The 23736-nt window shown below is 27.6% G+C and overlaps 1 protein-coding gene across 2 annotated transcripts; it reads right to left on the bottom strand.

The window, feature by feature from the left end:
• Window positions 1–2285: 2285 nt before the first annotated feature.
• On the bottom strand, window positions 2286–18130 carry LOC132927610 (uncharacterized). Of its 2 annotated transcripts, XM_060992172.1 has the most exons (13): window positions 17881–18130; window positions 15470–15560; window positions 14162–14217; window positions 13974–14082; window positions 13071–13119; window positions 12724–12797; window positions 6919–6961; window positions 6776–6855; window positions 6091–6201; window positions 5794–6010; window positions 5552–5688; window positions 3998–4114; window positions 2286–2478 (listed from the first exon to the last, which is right to left on the bottom strand). In XM_060992172.1, exons 1-13 carry the CDS (start codon window positions 17973–17975, stop codon window positions 2371–2373), a joined length of 1287 nt encoding a protein of 428 aa, XP_060848155.1. In that variant the 5' UTR covers window positions 17976–18130; the 3' UTR covers window positions 2286–2370. The 2 variants fall into 2 exon arrangements, with proteins under 2 accessions (XP_060848155.1, XP_060848156.1); XM_060992173.1 differs by lacking the exons at window positions 6776–6855; window positions 6919–6961.
• Between the last annotated feature and the right edge of the window lie 5606 nt (window positions 18131–23736).

The following is a 23736-nucleotide window of genomic DNA, read 5'->3' as shown; positions in this document are numbered from 1 at the left end:
TATTAGAAAATTGACAGGCTAATAACCTTTGCTGATGAAGGCGTTGAAGCCTTAACTTTCAGATAAAAATAAAAAAAAAACCCGTATAATGCTATAATAGGTTTGAAAAAAATGTGTTAAGTAAAATATGGTCGGGACTATAATATATATATATATATATATAACATAAGACGTGTGTGTGTATTTAATATATATATTATGTTTTGTATACCTACCTATCTACGTCAAACGACAATTCAACCAATGCTGTTTTAGGAATTCGATGAACACGTCTTCTTATAAAAACTAATGAACCAACTGACTCACAAAGATAAGGTGTTCGGTTTTTAACGGTGAAACCCAAAAGCACAAATCGACCTTTTTTTTCGTTAACTCAAAAGCGCAAAATTAATTTCCGGTTCTGTACCTTGGTAGTGTGACACATTACGATGACAGCTAGTTGATAATCATTTAAAATAACTATAATATACAATATAATATAATACTTATAAAAGTCGCCTTCGACGATTTACTATGTAATTCTTGTATATATTTATAGCATAAGTTTTTATAATTGTTTAGAAATAAAAAATATCTTTTTTATTGTAACTCTTTCTATTATCCCAAAAATGTAAAATGTAATGTAAAAGGGCTCAGCCCGTATAATTAATTAAAATAAAAAAATAAAATTAAATAAATAAGTGTATACCTACAGTATAAACTAAAATTTCTAGATTGGAATATTTGAAGACTTATTTTATTAAATTTTATAAGAAAGTGGGTTTCAAATTTAAAATTTAATTTTAAGGTACTTACTCATTATTATCAGTGGCGCCATTTGAGTTTTATAAAATTCTGCCAAATTTGCTAAAAATTTAAGCAGGCCAATTTTTTTTCTTCGTCGGGCCACTTTTTTTCAAATTAGTAAATACAGAATAGATATGGTTTGTGTGTAAGTCACTTGTATGTGGTTAAACTCTTGAAGGGTATATTTTAATGAATTCAAATTATTCATTAATAATTTATTTGCCGTAGGGTATAGATCCAAAAATATTTAGTATAGGTACTTATATTTAATCAATACAATTTATTCCAAATAAAATTAATATATTAAATTTATTTGTTAACATATTATAATATATAAAAATACCTACAATATTCCATACAAAATACATTAGTTTTTTAAATTAATAATTCTAGTTTATACCTTCTTGTTTTTATTTTAGAAAATCTATATACTGCTTCGTCTAAATTTATTTTGTTAGCATCTTCTATTTCTATCGCTATGACCATTAAATCACTTAATCGTTTACGTACCTATTATATATTTATATATACCTATATTTATACTACATTTTATTATACCGCATTTATACCTATACTAACGAAGAAACAATATTATCTGGAAAGTTGGAAATAGCTTTGATCAATGATCATAGACGTATAGTTCGTGCTATAATCTAATAAGAATCTAAAACTAATAAATAATAAATATTATGCATTATTATTGTTTACTACCTATCTACATACATAATAATATTATATCATACATTTATATTTTATACCTACTTGGCTACGCATTATAGAGTATTCATAACAATTAATAATATATTTTAATTTTTACTCATAGGGCCGTCGGCGCATTGTAAATTTTAATCCAGGCCAATAAGACTCAGAAAAAAATATATAAATAAATAAATAAAAATATAAAATAGACGCCTGAAAATGATAGAGGTAGGCAACTGTTATACCAAACTGAAATTACGGGGCACGATAGGCAACCTAACGCACGACGCAGGAATGGGTTATTAATTTATTATTGATGGAACGGAGGAATGGAGATAACTAATAAAATAGATATAGCAAATTTTATAGACTAAATAAATTTGCCACAAACACCAAGCCAACGTCATTTTATTTTTTTTCATATCACTTTCACGAAAAAGTTTTTATTGTTTCAAAATACATTATTTTTTGTTTTTCAAACTTGAATAACTTTTTTGATATTGTAAAAAAAACGATATTCACAGCCAAAGTTCCCTTTTTGTGGTGCAATTTATAATTACTTACCTATCAACAACCTACAGGGCAATTTCAGCTTCACAAGTCAAGTAGTTTTCGAAATTGCATGTTTAGTTGGCGTCTCCCGTTTAAATAATATTTAGATTTGTGATAATTAGGGTTAAGGATAATTATAAATTAGTAATTTTGATTAAGAGAAGTATAAATCTCACTTTTTTTATGTAATGCATTTATTTTAAAACTGTTACTCATGAAAAGCGAGCACACACGAAAAAAACAATATATAAATTAAATTAAACTCTTTATTTTTTATTTAATTACACGACATAACAGTTATGTAATTAATAATAATTTAACTTCATTTTTTTTTTAATATGAACTTTTTGAATTATGAGGATATAGTTTAAATACATGTTGAGCGACACTTCTCTCTGAGAATGTAGCATAAAACATATCATCTGGTGTCCACCAATTGTTCTGAAAAAAAAGTTATTTATTGAAATATAAAAAATATATAACTATCAAAGTAATATTTTTTTAATGGATGTTGATTGAAATTTCCTAAAACAGTAGGTTTACTCATTAGGATATTAATATTTAGTTGTGAATGAATGTATTATTGCATTTAAAGTCAATTTAAATTTTTAAGTTTTTTCTAACTATTGTGCGGTACACAGTTATTCCTTGTACGTGATCTAGATATCCATGTAATATTTACGCTTCATTCAGCTTATTAAAATAGCTATATTAGGTGTTACGAAACCTTTTCTCATAATAAATATACATTATATTTTAGAATGTTGTAAATGTATGAATAAGTTTATTGTGTCGGGATTACAGAAACTAACTATCATAAAATGACGAAAATTTAAACGCAAAATATACATGCCAGTAATGTAAAAACTTTATTTTGAAAACGATAGATGCAACCTCAAACAAAATTGTAAAGCCGGAAAACTTATCAAGTCAGTCCCCGCTATGAGGAAACAATTTAAAGAATTCCACACAGTTGGAAGCAACTTCTGAAAAGGAAATACTTGATACAAAACAATAACTAAATGGATTTGAAAAATTTAACATTGGTATTAATATTGAGAACTGGTGAACTATAAACCTAAATATTATTATTAATATCTTAAAAGCGTCAAAATTAAATATAATAAACTCTCGATAATTCGAAGTAAATACTCATTATCTTAAAAATCTCGCGATAATTCGAATGAAAACAATTCATTACAGCAAATACACTAAGTAATTTAAAATTAAATTTTTAGAAAACTAGCCACTAGTGACAATTCGAAGTTTCATCCGTTTAACGCTCGGCAATTTGACGTTGACCAAATATATTTCTTACACAATCGTGTATAATTTAGGTTATTATTTTTGATAACTAAAGAATTAATATAGGACAGGAGTTTTAATTCAATAATGTTATATCACAATTAAAATGTTGTAAATCAATTTTTTAGAACATTTATCAACAAAATACAAATGTACTCAGTGGACAACTTATATGAAATGTTCAATATGGTACCTAATAAGAAAATATCTAAAAATAACTGTTCTATACGGAAAAAGCCATAATTTAATACAACCAATATCACACGGAATGGACAAAAAATACTCAACAAAACCTAAAAGAAATACATCTGGTAGATATTTTTTTATATTATTTGGGAAATAATTAGAACAAAACTATGTAATACAAAAAAATCTAAAATATTAAACCTTCCAATTAATTAATTCAAAAAATATATTTGCAATGGTTAAAAGTCTCCTGACAAATATATAGTGATGAAAATTAATGTAAGATAATTTAATATTATTCATGTACTTATTAAATAGATATATAATATTAAATATTTTGAAAATTATACAAAAAATTAAAACCATATAAATAATTTCATTGAAAAGAGATCATTATTAAGTAACTATTTTATTCATGCAATTGTAATTATTATTAAATAAATAAAATTTATGATTTAAAATTACTTGCCTCTAAGACACCATGTGTAGCTAATTCTACAATAATTTGTTCCCGTATGCTTGTATTTGCCAATTTTCTTGATAAAAATTTTATAGTAGTTCCAACCAAAGATACAGGACACAAATACTACAATCAAATAAATTATATAAAAACATAACTAGATCACTCTTATATACTTATATACAATAGTTTTTATAAAATCTTAAAAATCATTTTTTATTACTAGAACTGTGAATTTAATTTATTGTAAGAGCTTAAAAATGTTTTTAAAATCTCAAATTTATATAAGTAATATGATAATGATATATTATGGAACAATGCAAGAACATGACAGATCTGACTTTAATAATGGCAACCACATATGTCGAGTTAGGTAAAAAAAATGTTTTTATATTTTAGCAACTATAATGTACATATTAATGAAATACAATTAAGTCTATATTTCAATGAACTATAAAATGTAGTTTAACCAGATCTACCACTTAAATATTTTGATTGAATGGAAAAAAATGGAATTTTTAAGCTTTTTAACTCCAAAACATACAAATAAAAATTAAATAATTTTTAATATTATATTAAAAAACGGTCAAAATTCTTATTTAAAATACACTTATTTGATTTAATTCAATTTAAGAGGACGTAATATCCGCATGTGTTGTCTCTGTCTTACTAATGCAGATCATAGCAAATTTTCGTTCAGCAGAACACATTTTGTGATGTTAGCTTTAATATTAGAGTAAATTTACCTATTATCAAATTTAAAGGTAATAAATAATAATATTATCTAGAGCTGCGGTTCCCAAACTTTTACGACCTTGAGAAATAATTTGTGTTTTGCGAAACCCCCTTCTTTAAATAATTTAAAATAATATAAATAATCCAAATATAATATAAAATAATTTTCTCAATAATCACATACATCTGGCGGAACCCTTGAAATTGTCCCACGGAACACACTTTGGGAAACGCTAATCTAGAGCATCTCATAGGCTTTTATTGGTATTTTAATTTTTAAGCGAGTTACGAGCATTTTAAAGTTTTAATATTTTACATAACCATAACTCACTTAAAAATTAAGATATCAAAAAAAGCCTATGAGATGCTCTAGATAATATTATTACCTTTAAATTTGATAAAAGGTAAATTGACTCTAATATTAAAGCTAACGACACAAAATGTGTTCTGCTGAACAAAAATTTGCTGTGATCTACATTAGTAAGACAGAGACAACACATGCGAGTATAACGTCCTCTTAATTGTCATACATTCCAAGTTTTTAATAAATAAAGTAATTTTGAAAGTTTTCTATAAACAAATCTGAATGTTTTATTTGAGAATTGTATTACTTTCTGGTTATAATATGTAAAAAGTAGTTAAGTTAGAAGTAAGAAATATTAAGTAGTTATTTTTTACCAAAGATTATTAATCTAAATTACATATATAAATACAATTTTCTATATCAAATTCATCATTACAAATTATTGTTTTTTATGTTAATGAATGAAACTTATGTTTAATATATACAAAAATCAAATATTTATTAGTCAAATTTAAAATACTTACTTCTCCAACTATACTGTGAGGTTTAATTACAGGTGGTACAGGTGGGAGATGTAATTGCCTTGGAGTATTTACAGTTGGGTTTTCAGTATACTTTGGTATAACAAATTGAAAATTATCTTTTGCAACATTTTGATTTCCTGAAATTGATTTTGTATAACTGTTTTGAAATCTTAATATTGGTATTTATATTATATTTTTATATCAATAACATGATATAACATATTTTACAACATTAAACATACCTTGTATTTCATTTGGTATTTTCTTGAAATTGTTAGAATTACCTCTATTAGATTGTAAATTGTAAGTTCTTGGTGGAAAAAAGGTCGAATTATTATTATTCGGTACAGATAGTAATGAACTATTTCCCTGATGTTGATTTTTAAATGTTTGTTGAAATACATTGTTTCTTTCTGTAGAATCTTTGCGGTACCATGGATTTGGCTTTCTAAATGTATTCTAAAATTGAAAAAATAAAATATTAATAATGTAACATAATAATTATTTAATAATAAAAAGAGATCAAAATTAAAACCAACTTTGTAGTTATTGTTTCTGAATAAATGAGGTATAGCCGTGTTATTTTTAGAATTGTGTTTAAATTTTTTATACGGCTTCCACCTTTTAACTTCAGCAGTAGATAAATTATCCTAAAAAATAATTTAAAAGTTTTATAAAGTGTTAATAAGTTTCAATCATTCTTTTGTGCATCAAAAGGTATTTCATTATTTGGTCACTACAACACCAACATTTGTTTTTTCCATCCGACTCACAAATTATGTACTATTACAACTATGACAATATTTTAGGGTAAAACTAATTGTTTTAAAAAATAAAATAAAAATATTTCCTATGTATTAGCTGAGTAGTTTTTTTTTTAAATTTTTGTTTTTATAATAATAAAAATTCTATTTTATTTCAACATAAATATGTTTTGAGACTAGATATATTTATTTATATAATAGTGATGGATGTGTTAAAAACACCACGTCCATTATATGATCTACTGAACTATGATATTATTGTTTAACATTTCAGCAAAACATTTACTGTGATATCTAATAAAGTTCAAGAAATAATTTTTAAAATACCATATATACAAAATAATACATATTTAAACATGAGAAATGTATGATTAAGTTATTAACTGTTTTATGCAATTCTTTAAAATTCTGAATTATTTATTTTAAACCACTAAATTTAGATACTTATATAACTTCTTACTTTGATATTGTCATCTTTTAATGTAAAAGAAAAGTTTTCCAATTCATTGTCTGAATATGTTATTTCACTAGTAGTAGCACCTAAATGTATTAATTAAAATTTAGTACTTTAAAAGCAAAATTAATAAATAAGAGCAATTTTACCAGTTGATGCTTCAAAAGATTGTTGTTCAAAAATTGATTTTTCCTATAAATTTAAAATTATATTTAGTAAATATTATGAAGTATGATATAACTAAAATGTTATTGAAGTTATAAAATAAAAGTAATATACAATTTAATGGTGTTTTTATATACTTGTTTCTACAATAAATTGGTTTTAGTTTCTTCATTCATATTACTTTCAATAAAATATAGAACAATGACTTGAATGCCATATTACATTATTACACATTTAGCTTTTCAACATATTACCATATGCTTTGAAAACCAGTATTTAATTATCTTACAATGTCATAAAAAAAGTACTTTCATTGTTTTTCATGTTATGTAACATTCTATGTTCATTTTCATTTGACATTTTTTAAGCCAAATGACAAGTTATATTGCTGAGTAAAAGTTTGTATACAGTTATTGATTTCTAGAGATAATACTTGTGATAAACCCGTCGCCGGTCGCGCGGGGTAAATAATCTCCCAGTTTATTTATAAATACGTGTTTTCTCGTAATTATCTATAATATGGTTTCGTAATTCCGATTAGCTTATCAAAATCACATCATAATTCGATAATGACATTTACTTCATCGAATACTAATTTGGTTTGTTCGGTACATGCGGGTCGAGAACAGTTTTTTTTGTTTGGACAATATTTACCCCGCGCGACTGAAGAGTAATTTATTATTTTAATTTTTTTTTTTCAATTTCATTTTCTCTTGATTCTTATTATAAAAAACATGGACGAAAATGAGAGACGGCGGATTGAGTGTTTATTAGAAAGCACCGAATATGATGATTTATTAGGAGGCTTTTCAAGTGATGATAATACACCAACATATGAACCTCACGACCAAAATACGGATACAGAACAGTCAATGTCTAGTACATGTTCTATCGGAAATATTTCTAATGAATCAGATTCTGAATATTCGTACCATGAATCTGACGATGATTTACCTATATCTATGAGACGCAAATTTTTTATTGGAAAAGACGGAACAAAATGGAATAGAAAACCAAATGTTCGTGTAAGAATCGCGAATTCTAATAAAGTTACAGAAAAATCAGGAGTAAAGAGTATAGCTAAAAGTGCAAAAACAATTTTGGAGTGTTGGATGTTATTTTTTTCAAATGAAATGTTGGAGCATATAGTAAAAATGACGAATATATATATTGAAAAAGTTCGACCTAATTACAATCGAGAAAGAGATGCTTCGGAAACATGTGTTCGCGAAATCAAAGCACTTTTGGGAATATTATATACAATTGGTAATTTAATTTTTTTCAAAAAAATTTAAAAATTGTTCATAAATTATTATTTTATTTTAGGAGCAATAAAATGTAATCACAGATCCACTGAGGATCTTTGGAAAATAGATGGGTGTGGAGTAGATATTTTAGCTTGTGTTATGTCGGAGTATAGATTCCGTTTTTTACTTCGTTGTATACGATTTGATGATATTCGAGGAAGAGACGTAAGAAAAAAAATGATAATATGACTCAAATTCGACATATATTTGATTTATTTGTAAATAATTGTAAAAATACATATACTGTTTCCGAATACTGCACGATTGACGAAAAATTACAATCATTCAGAGGTCATTGTTCTTTTAGAGTATATATGCCAAATAAGCCCGCAAAATATGGACTAAAAATGTTTGCTTTAGTGGATAGTATTAATTATTACACACTCAATATCGAACTTTATGCTGGTAAACAACCAGAAGGTCCATTTTTAGTTGACAATGCCGCATCTTGCGTTGTAAAACGATTAGCAAACCCAATTTTGAATACTGGTAGAAATATTACATTTGACAATTGGTTTACTAGTTTTCCATTAGCAGACTATTTACTCCAAAATAAAACAACTATGGTAGGCACAGTTCGAAAAAATAAAAGAGAAAGCCCTCCCGAATTTCTCATATCAAAAGGTCGTAACTTATATTCATCATATTTTGGTTTTTCCAAAAATAAATCAATCGTATCGTATAAAGCTAAATCAAATAAAATAGTCTTGATAGCTTCGACAATGCACAATGATAAGGCTATAGATATAAATACTGGAGAAAAATTGAAGCCGTAAATGATTACATTTTACAATTCGACAAAAAGTGGTGTAGATACTATGGATTGGATGACCGAAAACTACAGTGTGGCAAGACATAGTGCTCGTTGGCCTCTTACAGTATTTTATTCTCTACTCAATATCGGAGGACTAAATTCAATGATTGTGTACCAAGAAAATACGCAAGTAAAGAAGACACGTTTAGAATTTTTGAAATCATTGGGTAGACAACTTATTTATGGAGGATCAACTAAAGTACAGAATGACAATTAGCAGTCTGCCCAGACCACTAAAAACAAGACTTCAAAATTATGTTACGGTAGTAAAACATTTTTTTTTTAATTTAATAATATTTTAAAAATGTTTTCGTACTATTATAGGTTGAAAGAGAAGTGCTCCCACAAAAGTTGAGAAGTTCGAACCGATGTGCTTTATGTGAAAGAGCAAAAGATAAAAAAACCACTAAAGTGTGCACAAATTGCATAAAGCCTATATGTAGAGATCACTTGATAGAAATTTGCCCAGATAGTTTTACATTATAATAGTATTGTATTACCTTACCATTTTTATTATTTTTTAAATTTTTATTCATAAAACTATAGACCCATACGCAATTAAAATTGTATAATTATTTATGTATATTAATTATAAGTATTGTTAGTTACAAAGTACCAACTAAAAGTAATATATTAAGTATATTTCATATTATGGAAAATTTTTACCCCGCGCGACCAAAAATAAAAATAAAATTACGCGACCAGTGACGGGTTAATTTGTATTTTTTTTATTGACATATGACTAATGCCAGTCACAGTATGCAGTAACTAGTAACTACACAGTACTAGCCAAAACATTAATTGTATTCAGGGTTGGGCAGTATCTTCAATACAAATATATGAAGTATTAAATATTTCATAAAATAATGTTATCGAAAAATACTCGATACTTTAATGCAAAACTTTGAAAAATTAATGTTTTAGGATTATTTTTATTCGCCTATATACCAACAGCGACTGTTTGACTATGTTTTAGTATAATACTATAATAATATGTGTAAAATAATATGCGCGATAAATTTAAATTTATCAATCTATAATTTACTTGCAGTACAACTTGTATGAAATTGTTTTTCAACCTATTAGCCACGATAAGCTGTATCTGTATATCTCTGGCAGGATTTATTCATAATACTACCAGGAATAAATTATCAGACATTATTTTTGAAAAATTAGTATTTTTAAAAGGAAATAAGAATATGATATATCTATAATTTATTTTTATTATTATTTATTTATTTAATTTAATGATTGACTTATTATAATATACTTATACTTAACTAATATTTGGAATTTTAAAGTTGAATGCATTTGTCTAGATACACAATATACCTAATTGTGTATAAATAAAATTTAAAAAAATGCTATGCGTCATTGGCTATGACTTTATTTTTTCAAATGTATCAAGTATCGAGTATCAAAATATTTAAAATGTAAGAATTGAGTATCTTGATACTCCAAATTCAAGTATCTAGTTTCTATTATCACGATACTGATTTTTTAGTATCTTGCCCATCCTTGATTGTATTATACTCATACATAGCATTTTGGGATCTAATTGGTTTTTAAATTCAGCGACACTGCTGCTAGTAGTTCAAAAACATTCTATTTATCTATCTAATAGTAGGAAAACATAGGAATATTTTTTGTTTTACAGATTAATAATAGGTATTTATTTATATGTTCTGTTAAATGATTACATAATATTCTATTTTATGCACAACCACATTGAAAAAGTAAATAATAAAACATTATATTTAATAAATATATTTGGGTTCATGCAAAAATTATATCAAATCTATAAATAAAAAATTGCCTAACTTCTTTTCAAATTAAACTTTGATGAAATTTAGATATTTAATAAACATTGAACCTAAATTATTTTAGCGATATAAACAAAGTATAGGTTTTTAGATCTTAAATATTGCACTATTTATTTAGTCATTACTCATTACTGTAAATTATCAGAAAATAACATTTCAAAATTATTTTTGTTTGTACTTGACTAATTTAGTTTTTATTAAATAATGTTAAATTATAGTTTTTATGTATTTATAACAATTAAGTATTTATGATTAATTGGAAGCTTTAATTGTATTTTTTTTAGTTTTATTATTTATATATATTCAGTAATTATGTAATAATTTATAACCAAGAAAAATTGTACTAAATAAATCTAAATTATATTATTACTATAAAATTAAAGCGGGAGTACACCAAGGAAGTGACTTATCACCTCTACTCTATAATATTTACACATCAGATATCCCCAAAACAAACCATATAACTCTAGTGACATATGCAGACAATACCGCTATACTAGCATCAAACAAAGACCCTAACATTGCCACCTACAATATACAATATCATTTATATCAAATTTCCAACTGGACTCAAAAATGGAAAAATAGATAAAGATAAGATAAATGAATCTAAATCGGTTCAAATAAATTGTTAAATTGTAAAAACAAATGCCCACAACTATCGCTCAATTATGTACCAATTCCTATCCAAAATGCAACTAAATACCTAGGAGTTCATCTAGATAAAAGACTTACTTGGGACCAACACACTAAACACAAAAGAAAACAATCAAACTCACGCCTACATCTCCTTCGTCCTTTATTGTCTCCTTCAATGAGCTTAAAAAACAAAATATTAATATACAAGACAATTATTATCCCCCTTTGGTCATATGGCATTCAAATCTGGGGCCAAGCCAAACCATCTAACATAAGACCCTTTTAAGCTTTCCAGTCTATATGTCTTAGACAAATAACTGGAGCCCCATGGTATATGACCTACGACGCACTTCACAAGGATCTTCAAATGCCAACAGTAAATGAAATAGCAACTCGACACTACAAAAAATTCCATTCCAAACTCTATTCAAACTAAAACCCTCTTATTTCCTGCATGTTCTCTAAAACCATCTCCAGCAACCCTCCAAGGAGATTAAAAAGAAAATGGCTGAGACGCCCTTACCTAACAAAATTTATTAAAAAAAAAAAAAAAAAACTGCTCTCCACGAACCCATCAAATTAAATAGGAGGTACTGTTGATGGACGGTTTCCCCACTCAATTCATTCAAGATAATATATTACTAATTTTATTTTCCAATTTACTTATTGTGCTTTTTTTTGTACAGATTGTAAATATAGCTTTTATAATAATAAAATAAAAAAAAAAAATTATATTAATTATTACAATTCATTGTATTGTATTATTTATAAACATTTGAAATGTTTCAACATATTTTTATTTATTTAAATAATATATTTCAAACCATTAATAGTTTTAATATTTTTACTTTACTATACAGTTAAAATGTTCAGTCTTTTTTTCTGATGAATATTATCAAAAATATAAGATTGTTAGAAAAACATAAGGTTTAAGCATACTATATTTCTAGACTTTTAAGAAATTCTATAGAATATAAAAGAAACCAATTTCAATTGCATTAAAAAAGTAATTGATAGCTAAGATTTTATAGTTTTATCTCAATTGTCCAATTAATTAGAGGAACAATTAGATATAAAAGTTATAAAACTGCTCTTAATTTTTATTTTATAATGAAAATATAATTTCAGATTTGGCATTCAGTTTTAAGCTCATTTATATGATACTTTAAACAAATTTTACATCTACATGTATTAATAAACTATTACCGGAGTATCCAGAGTATTATCAAGGTTAAAAGAGAAACTTTCCAACTTATTTTCTGAGTCACTGGTGCAGTAATCTAAAAATATAAACATACTCATTATTAATCATAATAATAAAGTGAATGCACCATTTAAATAAATGAATAAATAAATCATTTAAATAATAAATGTGAAGCTAGCATAATATTATTAGTAAAATTATTATTTAAATGTTGATAGATAGCTAAACAATATTTATTATAAGATTACATTTCATTTAATTACCAAGCTATTGGAAGGATATTATAATTGTAAACTTAATATTTATAAAACATTTTATAAATAAAAATACAAAATTAGTTGATAATTACCATTGATAATTTCAGTCTTTGGCTCTACTTTGACAAATGCTTGTTCATCCTAAAATAATACATTATTTACATAATACTTTTAGAAAACAATATAGATAAAATGTTTAGCGTTTATTGATCTAATTTTCTGAGCAAATCAATGAATGTATTGAATTTATAATGATTTTTTTTTTATCTGTTATCACTTTTTAGGCAGTAACAATGCTTCTATTTTAAGTTATGGGGATTTCTAGTGGAAAATTAGATCTAGAATTACAAAAGTAAAACATTCCCAATACTTTTCTTAATAATTGAGAAATTAAAAAAAAACGAATGGAAAATAAGAAATTTTACACTAATTTAATTTTTGACATACTCGTAATTCAAAATTGAATAACCATAGAAACTAGAAAATTTCACCATGTGTTCATATTATTATTTTATATATATAGTATAGTATAATTTTCAATAACTTTTTTTCATAATGTTGAAAATTATGAAAATTTCACAAGTTATTTTTATATTTTAATATTAATAAAAAAAAACATAGTATGAAATTTATTTAGTGATATAAATTAACAAACTGTTTCCGCTCAGAATTGTGTTTTGTATATAATAATATCATTTAATTCAAATTTAACACATCCATTATGTCAATGTTTCCCAACATTTTTATAATAACAACCTACAAAATTAATGTTTGTTGGGTAGCAACCCCCTCTAAAATAAAATAAAAATTGCTTAGCTTTTTTTATATATGATTATTAATAAAGTTATCTAATTAGTCGTGATCTATCAAACATTTTTTACAACCAGTAAGTTGTAAACACTGCATTATGTGAACACTCAACACTTATGCAGAGCAGAACTCACTTTCTTGCCTATTTAATTTCAAATTATTTACTATAAAATACAAAAACTCACAGGGGGAAGTGTTTTATAAAAAACATTCCAGTTACATTCATTTGGATTGTGTTCATACACACCATAGTTTTCATTGTCTTCTAGAAGTTGAAACACAGCTGAATCTTTACTAAAATGTGTTTAAATTTTAAAATATAAACATTGCGCAAGAATAAATATTTAAATATTTTAAATAAAAAAGATATTACCCGACAAATTCGACGTCCATCGGAGTGATAGAAGTTCTTTTGTTATCAATTACTTCCTGAATAATCAAAAAATGTATATATTTAAATATTTCCTACCATTTATTTCACTTTTTAACTTGTTATACCTTCAGAATTGTCTGTCAAGTTTTTATACCACATGAATATTATCAAACATTTAAATAGGTTAGAAAAAACACAGTACTTGAGTGTATTAGTTTCAAGATTGCTTATACAATATGAATGAAAATACTGTTAAATTGTATTAAAAAAATAAAAATGACTTAAGTATTTCTTAATTTAATTTTATCATCAACTTTTATCTATAGATGAAAAATAAAAAAGAATAGCAATAAATCACTTTTTTATGTACAAATATGAATAAAAAAGTTAACGAATATCCACTATCCACTATCCACATTGCATGCAGATAGATTGGTACATGAACCTTATGGCTACTGACTAATTTACTACAATAGTAAGTTATGAGCTAAAATTATATAAACTAATAATTTTTCGCCGCCAGCCAACATCATTGAAAAACTATCAAATAATAGAACCAGGAGTTTTTCATATTATTTGTGTTCTTTTTTTTTTTTTTTTTTTAGGTGGAGAGTAGAGCCAGATTTGTCCATGATGTCATAGTAACTCTCACTGTGTTACACAAAAATCAGAATGACTCCCCATCAGATATATATATATATATATATATATGTCAAATTAATTTATTATACCATACAATCATCAACATATTACAAAACCTTAAAGTATGTTATTAGTAAATCAATTGAATAATGCTGGCCTGTTTCTAATTCAATAAACATTTTATTTTAGCATGGCTGAAAAAAGCCAAAATTATCATCATTACCTAGGAAATATTGCTTAATACGTCATTATCTTAACATAATAGATATTAACATAACTTCAAAGTCAAGTATTGATAAAATATAATATTTTAATTTGATCAGAAATATTGTTATTGACTATTCATTAACATAATTTGCTTAATTACTTGATGATAACATATATATTTATGATCGTAATCAATATACTCATTCTGTTTCTTCAATTGGTATTTATATTGACCAATTTTGATGATAGGTATATAATACAAATGTCTGAATAACTGAATTAGAATTTTTAATTATTTTTGTAAGTTATTGTAAATGAAATATTATTAAATAAATGAAAAAATTTAAGAGTAACAGGTTAAAAATATTTATATAATATATATATATGGTAGTATTTAGTTAATATGGTAATACAAATATTAACAGATAGTATTCAATAGTTTCAATGTAAGATTCTTACCAAATCAGCTGTTTTTATTTCATCATTTTTTTTATCGTTGTTTACTGGTAAATCAGCACCATCAGTAAGTCCTTCAAGAAATTTGTCAATTCTAGGCAATAAATAAGCAAATAAATAGATAAATAATTATTTGGTTGGTTTACAAAAAAATAGATCATTATTAAAATAGGTGACTGACAGGGATAAATTGATCATACATTACATATAAGCATACAACTCATGTATAATAATAAGCATATAATACTATAATAGGCATTGCAATTTTAAAACTTGGATTAATGCCGTTTTGTATTTAGTGATTCACATTTAGGTTAAATTTTATACAAGCTCTCAAAAAAAGTAATATACAATATGTGCCCACAGTTTTTTTTACCCAATAGGTATTGTTCTAGACAATATTTACTCCCCCCCCCCCAAACAATAAATCTATAAGTTCTCCAATAATAATTGCTAATCTATTAACTGGTAACATCTTAACATTTTGTTTTTATGTACAAATTAAGTGTTCATAGATGATGAGTACAAGTTGAATATTAGTCATTCCTGTACCAGCGTTTATCAAATACACATCAGTCATTAATCAATGATTTTTATTTTTATTTCTTCCTAGTACACACTGTTTAAAGTATCATTAGTAAACATAGTATAAAAAACTATAATGTTATTTGAATTAAAAATATCATGGAAAAAACATGTAATTATTGCAATTGAATCAATTAAAAACACAACATAATAATTCAATCATATTTTAGAGTGTTATAAAAGCCCAAAATACATGAAAAATCTTATACCTACATGGCTACATGTACTTTGTAAATTTTATTTAAAATCATAAAGGTATAGGCACATTAGGTTAAGTGGTATTAAGTAGGTAGTACTTAAATGTATTCAAATACACTAATTTTATACTATAATTAAATATAATATATATATATATTCATCATTTTAATAAATTGCCGTATACATTGTATAAATTGTAGTAACTATCAGAGTTTGTAGTTTATGCTAACACTCACAAGTAGGTACCTTAAACATGTGTTCTAGTATTTGTGTATGAATGTGCCATATTTTATTACTTATTGCATAAAAGAAAAAATATATAAAAATTGAATAAATATACACACATTACTAAGCAATTATAATTACTAAATGAATAGTAGTGAATGATACCTGTTTTTGTTCACAAAAGTAAATTATAGAATTATTACCTAATCATATTATAGTATACTAATAAACTGATAAAGAATAGTAAAATGGTAAATTTACTTATAATTAAAACAATAGTTTTAACCCGCATAATTAGTTTAGATTAGATTAGTTTTTTACTCCAACAAAGCAAAAATTTTCAATAAATATTCAACTGACAGATTACTTACAGATTAAATTCATACAAAGTAAATGTGTTTACTTTGCACACAGTAAAAAGTTACTGTCCCTATGTTATTTTCTTTAACCTGTCAGTGTCGTGCTCACTCAATTTCTATTTTTGCCACTACTGGTTTTAATTTAATTCTAATATTGTTGATATCTATTTATACCTTATGTTATCATACCTGGGAATTTTTCTATAAATAATATAACCCAATACAAAGTCTGGTGTTGAAATGACAATGGATTAAAATGGCCAGTCCCGACAAAAGTGAGTGCCGCCCTATATTATGTACTATATGTAAATCTCGTCAATCGGGTCCAGAAGCAAATTTAGATTCAGAATAAAATAACTGTAATGGATATGTGACTATGTATAGGAATTTTTTAATGATAAATAATCATAGTGATCCTAATTAATTATTCATACTGGAATTTTCACTTACACTTCGAATAACTACTTTTAATAGTAAAAATAGCGCCTAATAGAAGTAGCGCATAATCGTATTACAAACACTAATGAGCCTACTGACGGGTTAAAGTATGATCGACTATAGGTCTCATTGACGTGTAATAATTCCAAGCTAAATGAAACAAAAAAAAAGAAGTATAAAATGTATTAAATATGTACTTTTATAACAAAAATATGCTTTTAAAATAAAAATCAATAACTATTCATTTAATTTTTAATTGTAAATTAATATAATTATAATCAAATAATTTTTGGTCAAAACCGCTATTAAAAAACCACCGCATAGCAATCATTTTGTTTATTGATTCCAGTTTAAACACAATAAATACAGAAAACGACTCAATGGTCAGCAATACTTTAAAGGAAGAATATTATTTGAGAAACGACGGGAAACTATTAGAAATGTATTATGTAAAGCAAGCAGATGGAAAAAAATAATCGAAATTTAGATTAGAACATACAAACTAATGAATAAATAAGGTTTCTATTCAATAAAGTATGATTTGTGATTTGTGACGGGTAATAATAATAACTTCATTCGTAAAAATTAAAATTAAAATTCGTCACTCACTCGTGTACTATATCCAATGTGCAGCCTAAGTCGTCCAAATCGTAGTCGTTTAATTCATCTTGGCCGGTCGCGACGACCGAACGGGGCGACGGCATGACAACGAAATTAATGTGGCAACAAAATCCGTACTTAGTCGTATTGAGTATGTGAGTTTAATGATTCCAGTTTCAACAAACAAAACTAGATCAAGCCATTAATCGTGATACCAAATATATACTACTGTCAACTCGAAAAAAATGCCACGATATGAATCGCACGGCTAAACGGCCACAAGGAGCGCTGCGGTCGTAATTTTACCCGCGTTACATAGGAATTATTATTCATCTTAATTTTTTTTCTTCTTTTAAATATGCCTTATTTTGAACTATAGCCCATCATACATTTTATATTTTGTAAAACTACGCATTTATACCTATGCATAAGTATATATTTAATAAAAAAATTTGTATTATTATGTTAGTACAATTATACAATCCGTTATCATTGTATATACTATCTTATTAGGGGTACCTACTATATTAGCCATTTTCACAAGTCTGAGTTAGATATTAATCGATACACATGTGAGATGTGACATGAGTCTTCTTAAACGTTCTCCTCATATACTTCTGAATACCAACGAAGTTATGTTCAGTTATTCATTCACCTATCCAAGACTTGTGTGCGTATTGACCGAATACCCAAAATAAGTTTTGTTTTACTATTTATTGTCTACTATCCCACACAATTAATATGTACGTTAGATTTAAAATACATTATTGTTTTTATATAATACTAGCTGTCCCCGTGCACTTCGTTGTCCGTACAAAATGCACCCGTGTTAAGTTTGGTTGCCTAATGCTAACAATGCTAACATTTAGACATTTAGCGTAATGATAAACACTATTTTTGGTTTTATGATTTGGTGTATAGATGATATATCTAATAATACTGATTTAATGCATGCTCTATTAATAAGTTCAGACCCAGTGATATCTTCTAAGCGAAAAATTTTGAAAACACCATTTACAGAATTACCATCCTCAGTAAAACAATTAATAATTATAGATAATGATGAAGAAACAGAAGGTTCAGACATATGTTCTGATTCAGAATAACATATTTTATTAAATAAATATTGTATCTATTTACCTATCGTGTTTTCACACAACTAATAGAACTTAGCTATTTTATTAATTTTCTTTTGTAAATATAAACCTATAAATTATAACATATTTAAAACTATAATTAAATAAATATAATTTGATTTTATTATGAAATATATTTTTGTCGCGGTTAAACCTCAATTCCTCCCACTGTGTGCCACGCCTAGAGTTGCATTTGTTCAATCGACTAACCGATTATGTATCATTCGTTAAAAATAATCTATTATTTGAGTAATCGATGAAATAATCGCACAGCTCTAAACCTAATAAAGAGGTAATATATTGAGGTCATTAACTGGGATAAAACTATCCTATCTTATAACGCAGATAAAATTACACACATTGATCATAATTTCATCAAAATCGGTTGAGTAGTTTCGGAATTCATCGAAAACATGTATATGTATTATGTATATTTATAGGTATACAATTTATACAATTTACACGTTTATTTTAATTAGTAGATAACTCAGAGTTTTTTTTTAACTTAGACAATTGCCATTGCGATAGAAACTTTTTCCGTGATATAATCTTTTGTTTAAAAAAAAATCAAGAAGATCTGATAAGTAGTTTCAGAGTTTACCCTGTACAAAGATTTTCATTTCATATTTGTATAGTTAGATACCTATACCTATCGGTCGTAGAACGTTTTCACATCGCTATTGTTGCGAATAACTTTTTTTGTAGGCCGTTTTTGCGCATCGCTTTTGTTAAAAAAACATAGACTATTTTCCCATAGCTTGTTTTTAATATAGGCCTTTTGTGCATCACAATTTTTATAAATTACGTATATGATATCAATAATTATTCAAAACTACAAATTGATACAAATTAATCGTCAATATTGATATTTAACATTTACATTTATAAAAAAAATTACAAAATTATAAAAATATAAATATTATCTAAATAATTTGATTATTTTGTATAAATCTACAACTATGGTTCCTAAGCTTATAATATTATCGTCACCTATATAATGTTATCGTATGCGTTACGATTGCGTACATTCTACCTACCCAAACATAGTGCAACGTTATCGATGTTCAAAATCGTGAAAAATTATAATAAATATAAATTATAAGAAAAATTTACAGGAAGTATTCTTCTACAATATAATATTAAAGTTTATGTTCTGATACATTTTTTTTTGTTTATTTAAAATAATTTACAATCTATACAAAAATTAGTACAATAAGCAAATTTGATCTTATAATGGTTAGAGACAGGAGATTAGCATTTATGGGCAGGCACTCAGCAGTACCACCCGACCGGGTAACATTTTAAATATTATTATAATTAATTTTTTTTTTTAGTAGGTCTCTAGGCCATTGTCTTTTGAGTCTTCTGCGTACAATACCAGGAAGTGAATTGGAGGATAGTTGTTTTATTAATGGGTTACTGTGAGAGTTTAAGTTGTTGTGAAATTTAGAGTAATATAATTTTGCTAATTGATTGAGTGTAGAAATGTTTAGATTTTTATGAAGATTATTGTTTGTGAAGTACCAAGGGGAGGATGTTATTACTCGTAGGCAGATGGATTGGAAGGCCTGAAGCGTTTTGATATTGGATGGCTTTGCAGTGCCCCATAACTGAATACCGTATGTCCAAACTGGTCAGATTATTGATTTATATATGATAAGTTTATTGGATAGGGAAAGTTTGGATTTTAAGAGTGGTCTAAGGATATGAAGTCTAGAGTTAACAGTTTTACACTTATGTTTAATGTGTGGGCTCCAGGTTAGTCGTTTATCTAGAATTAGACCAAGATATTTATTTTACTTCGTTTGCCGTTGGAATTATTAAATTATTTAGTGTAACAGGTGGAGTATCGAGATTTCTTAATGTGAAGGTTACTTGGACAGATTTAGTTTCGTTTATTTTGATTTTCCACCTGTTTGCCCATAGGCTGATCATATTTAAATGGTTTTGGATCATTTCATTGGCTATAACGTGGTTTTTGTGGGAGGCAGTTATTAGCGTGTCGTCAGCGTATGTACCTAGAGAGGTATAGAAGGTCTTGGGTATGTCATGAATTTTTTTTTTTTTTTTTTTTTTTTTTTTCGTGTCAGGCGCATAGTGTAAAAGTAATAATAATAATGATATAAGTTGTTAAAAAAATTAAAAACAAATAGATAAATAAAATTAACTTTAAAATAAACATTTCACAATATTAATAAATAAGGTAAAATAGAAAGGTACGTTAATGGTGGATTTATATTATTTCTGCCCAGATGCGGGCTACGTTAATTCCTTGGCTTGTGCCTTTGTGAATGTCTTCTGGGGTGTAGGTTTGGGAGCAAGCTGTGCATGTGATAATGTGTTGCATTGTCTGTACTTATCCACATATGCACAAGGTGTCTGTGCTATCTAGCAATCCCCATTTTATTAGATTGTCTTTCGTTCGTCCAATTCCTGTCCTAAGTCTGTTTAGTGTTCGCCAAACCGGCCATGTTTCATTATGACCAGATGGGAGCGACTCTTTCGGCACCCAGCTGGAGGTACTGCTTATCTCATTTCTCCATCTGGTCGTTCTTTCTACTTCAGGATGTGTTGATGAGATGGCTTTTGTATGGTTCATGAAACTCTTCCTGGATTTAAGGCGAGGGAGTTGTGGAGTTATACCGTACATAGGGTGTCGTGGATCTGCTGTTATTTTCGTTCTCTCCCAGTCTGCTTGCGTGGATCTTCTTATTGGCGGAGGGGCTATTCCTGAAAGTATATATAATTGTTCTACCGGCGTATTTTTTAGGCAACCAGTTATGAGTCGGCAGGACTCGTTTAGTGCGACATCGACCTTTTTAGTATGTGCTGACCTGCCCCATACTGGACTGGCATATTCTCCCGCTGAAAAACATAAGGCTAATGCCGTAGTTCTTAGGACGTGGGGATTAGAGCCCCATGTGGAGCCACTGAGCTTCCGCAATATGCCATTTCTTGTCATTATTTTATGTTTGGTGTTTTCGCAATGGAATCTGTAGGTGAGAGATCGGTCTAGTGTTATTCCGAGATATTTTGGACACTGTGTATTAGTGATTTTCGTCTCATTCCAGTAGACGTTAAGGATACGGTTGGCACATCGATTCCTTAGGTGGAAAGCACATACTTGTGTTTTGCTTGGATTGGGTTTTAGGTAATTGCGTCTATAGTATTTTCCGAGAATGTCCAAAGTAATCGATAGTTTTTCCTCTACATTTTCAAACTGATCGTGTTGTACGGTGATTGCTGTGTCGTCTGCGTAAATATAATGTTTTACTTCGCTATCTGTGGATATTGGTTAATCGTTGGTATAAATGTTAAACATAGTGGGGGCTAGCACGCTTCCTTGAGGGAGACCATTTCTGGAGATTCTCCACTTACTATTCTTGCCTTGGTGATTTACGAAAAATCTTCTGTTGCCTAAAAGGGCTTCGAAAACTCTTACAAACTCGTAATCCAGGGTAATATCATATAGTTTCTTTAACATTAGTCTGTGGTTCACCGTGTCGTATGCTGCCGTTAGATCTATGAGCGCCACGCCTGTGACTTTCTTGTTCTCGAAACCGTTCTCGATTGTTTGGGTCAGGTTGAGTATCTGTCCTGTACATGATTTTCCTGGGCGGAAACCAGCTTGTTCTTTAATTAGTGTGCTGTCTACGAAGGGGACTAGGCGGTTAAGTAGCATTCTCTCGAAAAGTTTGTACGTGTGGCACAGAAGGGATATTGGGCGATAGTTCTTTGGATCATCCGTATCTTTCCCTGGTTTTAATAAGGCTATAATTTTTGTTTTCCTCCATATTTTCGGTATGTTTTTCCAGTTTCTTATTTCGTTATATAGAGCGAGTATCCAGCGTTTGGCTTTCGGCCCAAAATTGCGGATCTGTTCGACAAAAATATTATCTAGTCCAGCTGCTTTCCTAAGTTTCATTGTCTCTATAGCTATGTTCAATTCATCCTCTTCGAAAGGCCGGCTGAGGTGGTTTCCTTCTTTTTCTTTGTTTCGTATTATTCTTTTATTAGGTTTATCTTCTTGTTTAAGTCTTTGGGGTTTACCATTTAGTAGTAATTGGTGTGCGATTTGATCGGGAGTGACGTTAGACAGTCCTTTCGCGCTAGTAGGATCACTGTTTAATCTTTTAATTAGGCCCCATGCCTTTTTACTACTATGTTTCATGTCTGTTTTATTTAAAAGCTCATGCCATTTATTCCTTTTTTCCTGTGCAATGGCATTCGTGAGCTCTTCCCCTTTATTTCTGGTTTGTTCTTCGAAGGGATTATTTTCAAACAGGTTGATATATGTGTTGTAATTGTCCATGATTTCACTTGATAGTCCAGGTATATGATGTGTCCTACATCCTCTTGGTATGTGTTTCCGGGATATGTATTTTACTTTTTCTACAAAGGATTCATAGTGTTCCGGTAGTGGTTCGAGATTTTCTATACTTGAATCGAGATCTTCTGAGAAAAGGTTCCACTTTGCTTTCATGAAGTTGTATCTCCTTTGGAATGGGACAATATTAGGTCTCACTGCAGCCTCAATCTGGCAAATTATGGGCCTATGTTGTGTGTTTGGAATGGGGTCTCCCATCTTTTTGGTACATAGTTGACTGATAGAATCACTGACAAATATAAGGTCAGGGTTATATCCTTTCTTCCATCGACCGCTGTTGAAGGATGGAGGTAATTTGTTATCGTGAATCAGTACCATATCTTCGCCTTGTGCCCAGATTTC

The sequence above is a fragment of the Rhopalosiphum padi genome, chromosome 3, assembly GCF_020882245.1.
Source record: "Rhopalosiphum padi isolate XX-2018 chromosome 3, ASM2088224v1, whole genome shotgun sequence".
Lineage (NCBI taxonomy): Eukaryota > Metazoa > Arthropoda > Insecta > Hemiptera > Aphididae > Rhopalosiphum > Rhopalosiphum padi.
The sequence above is the reverse complement of the archived record's forward strand: the minus strand, read 5'-3'. Positions and strand labels throughout refer to the sequence as shown.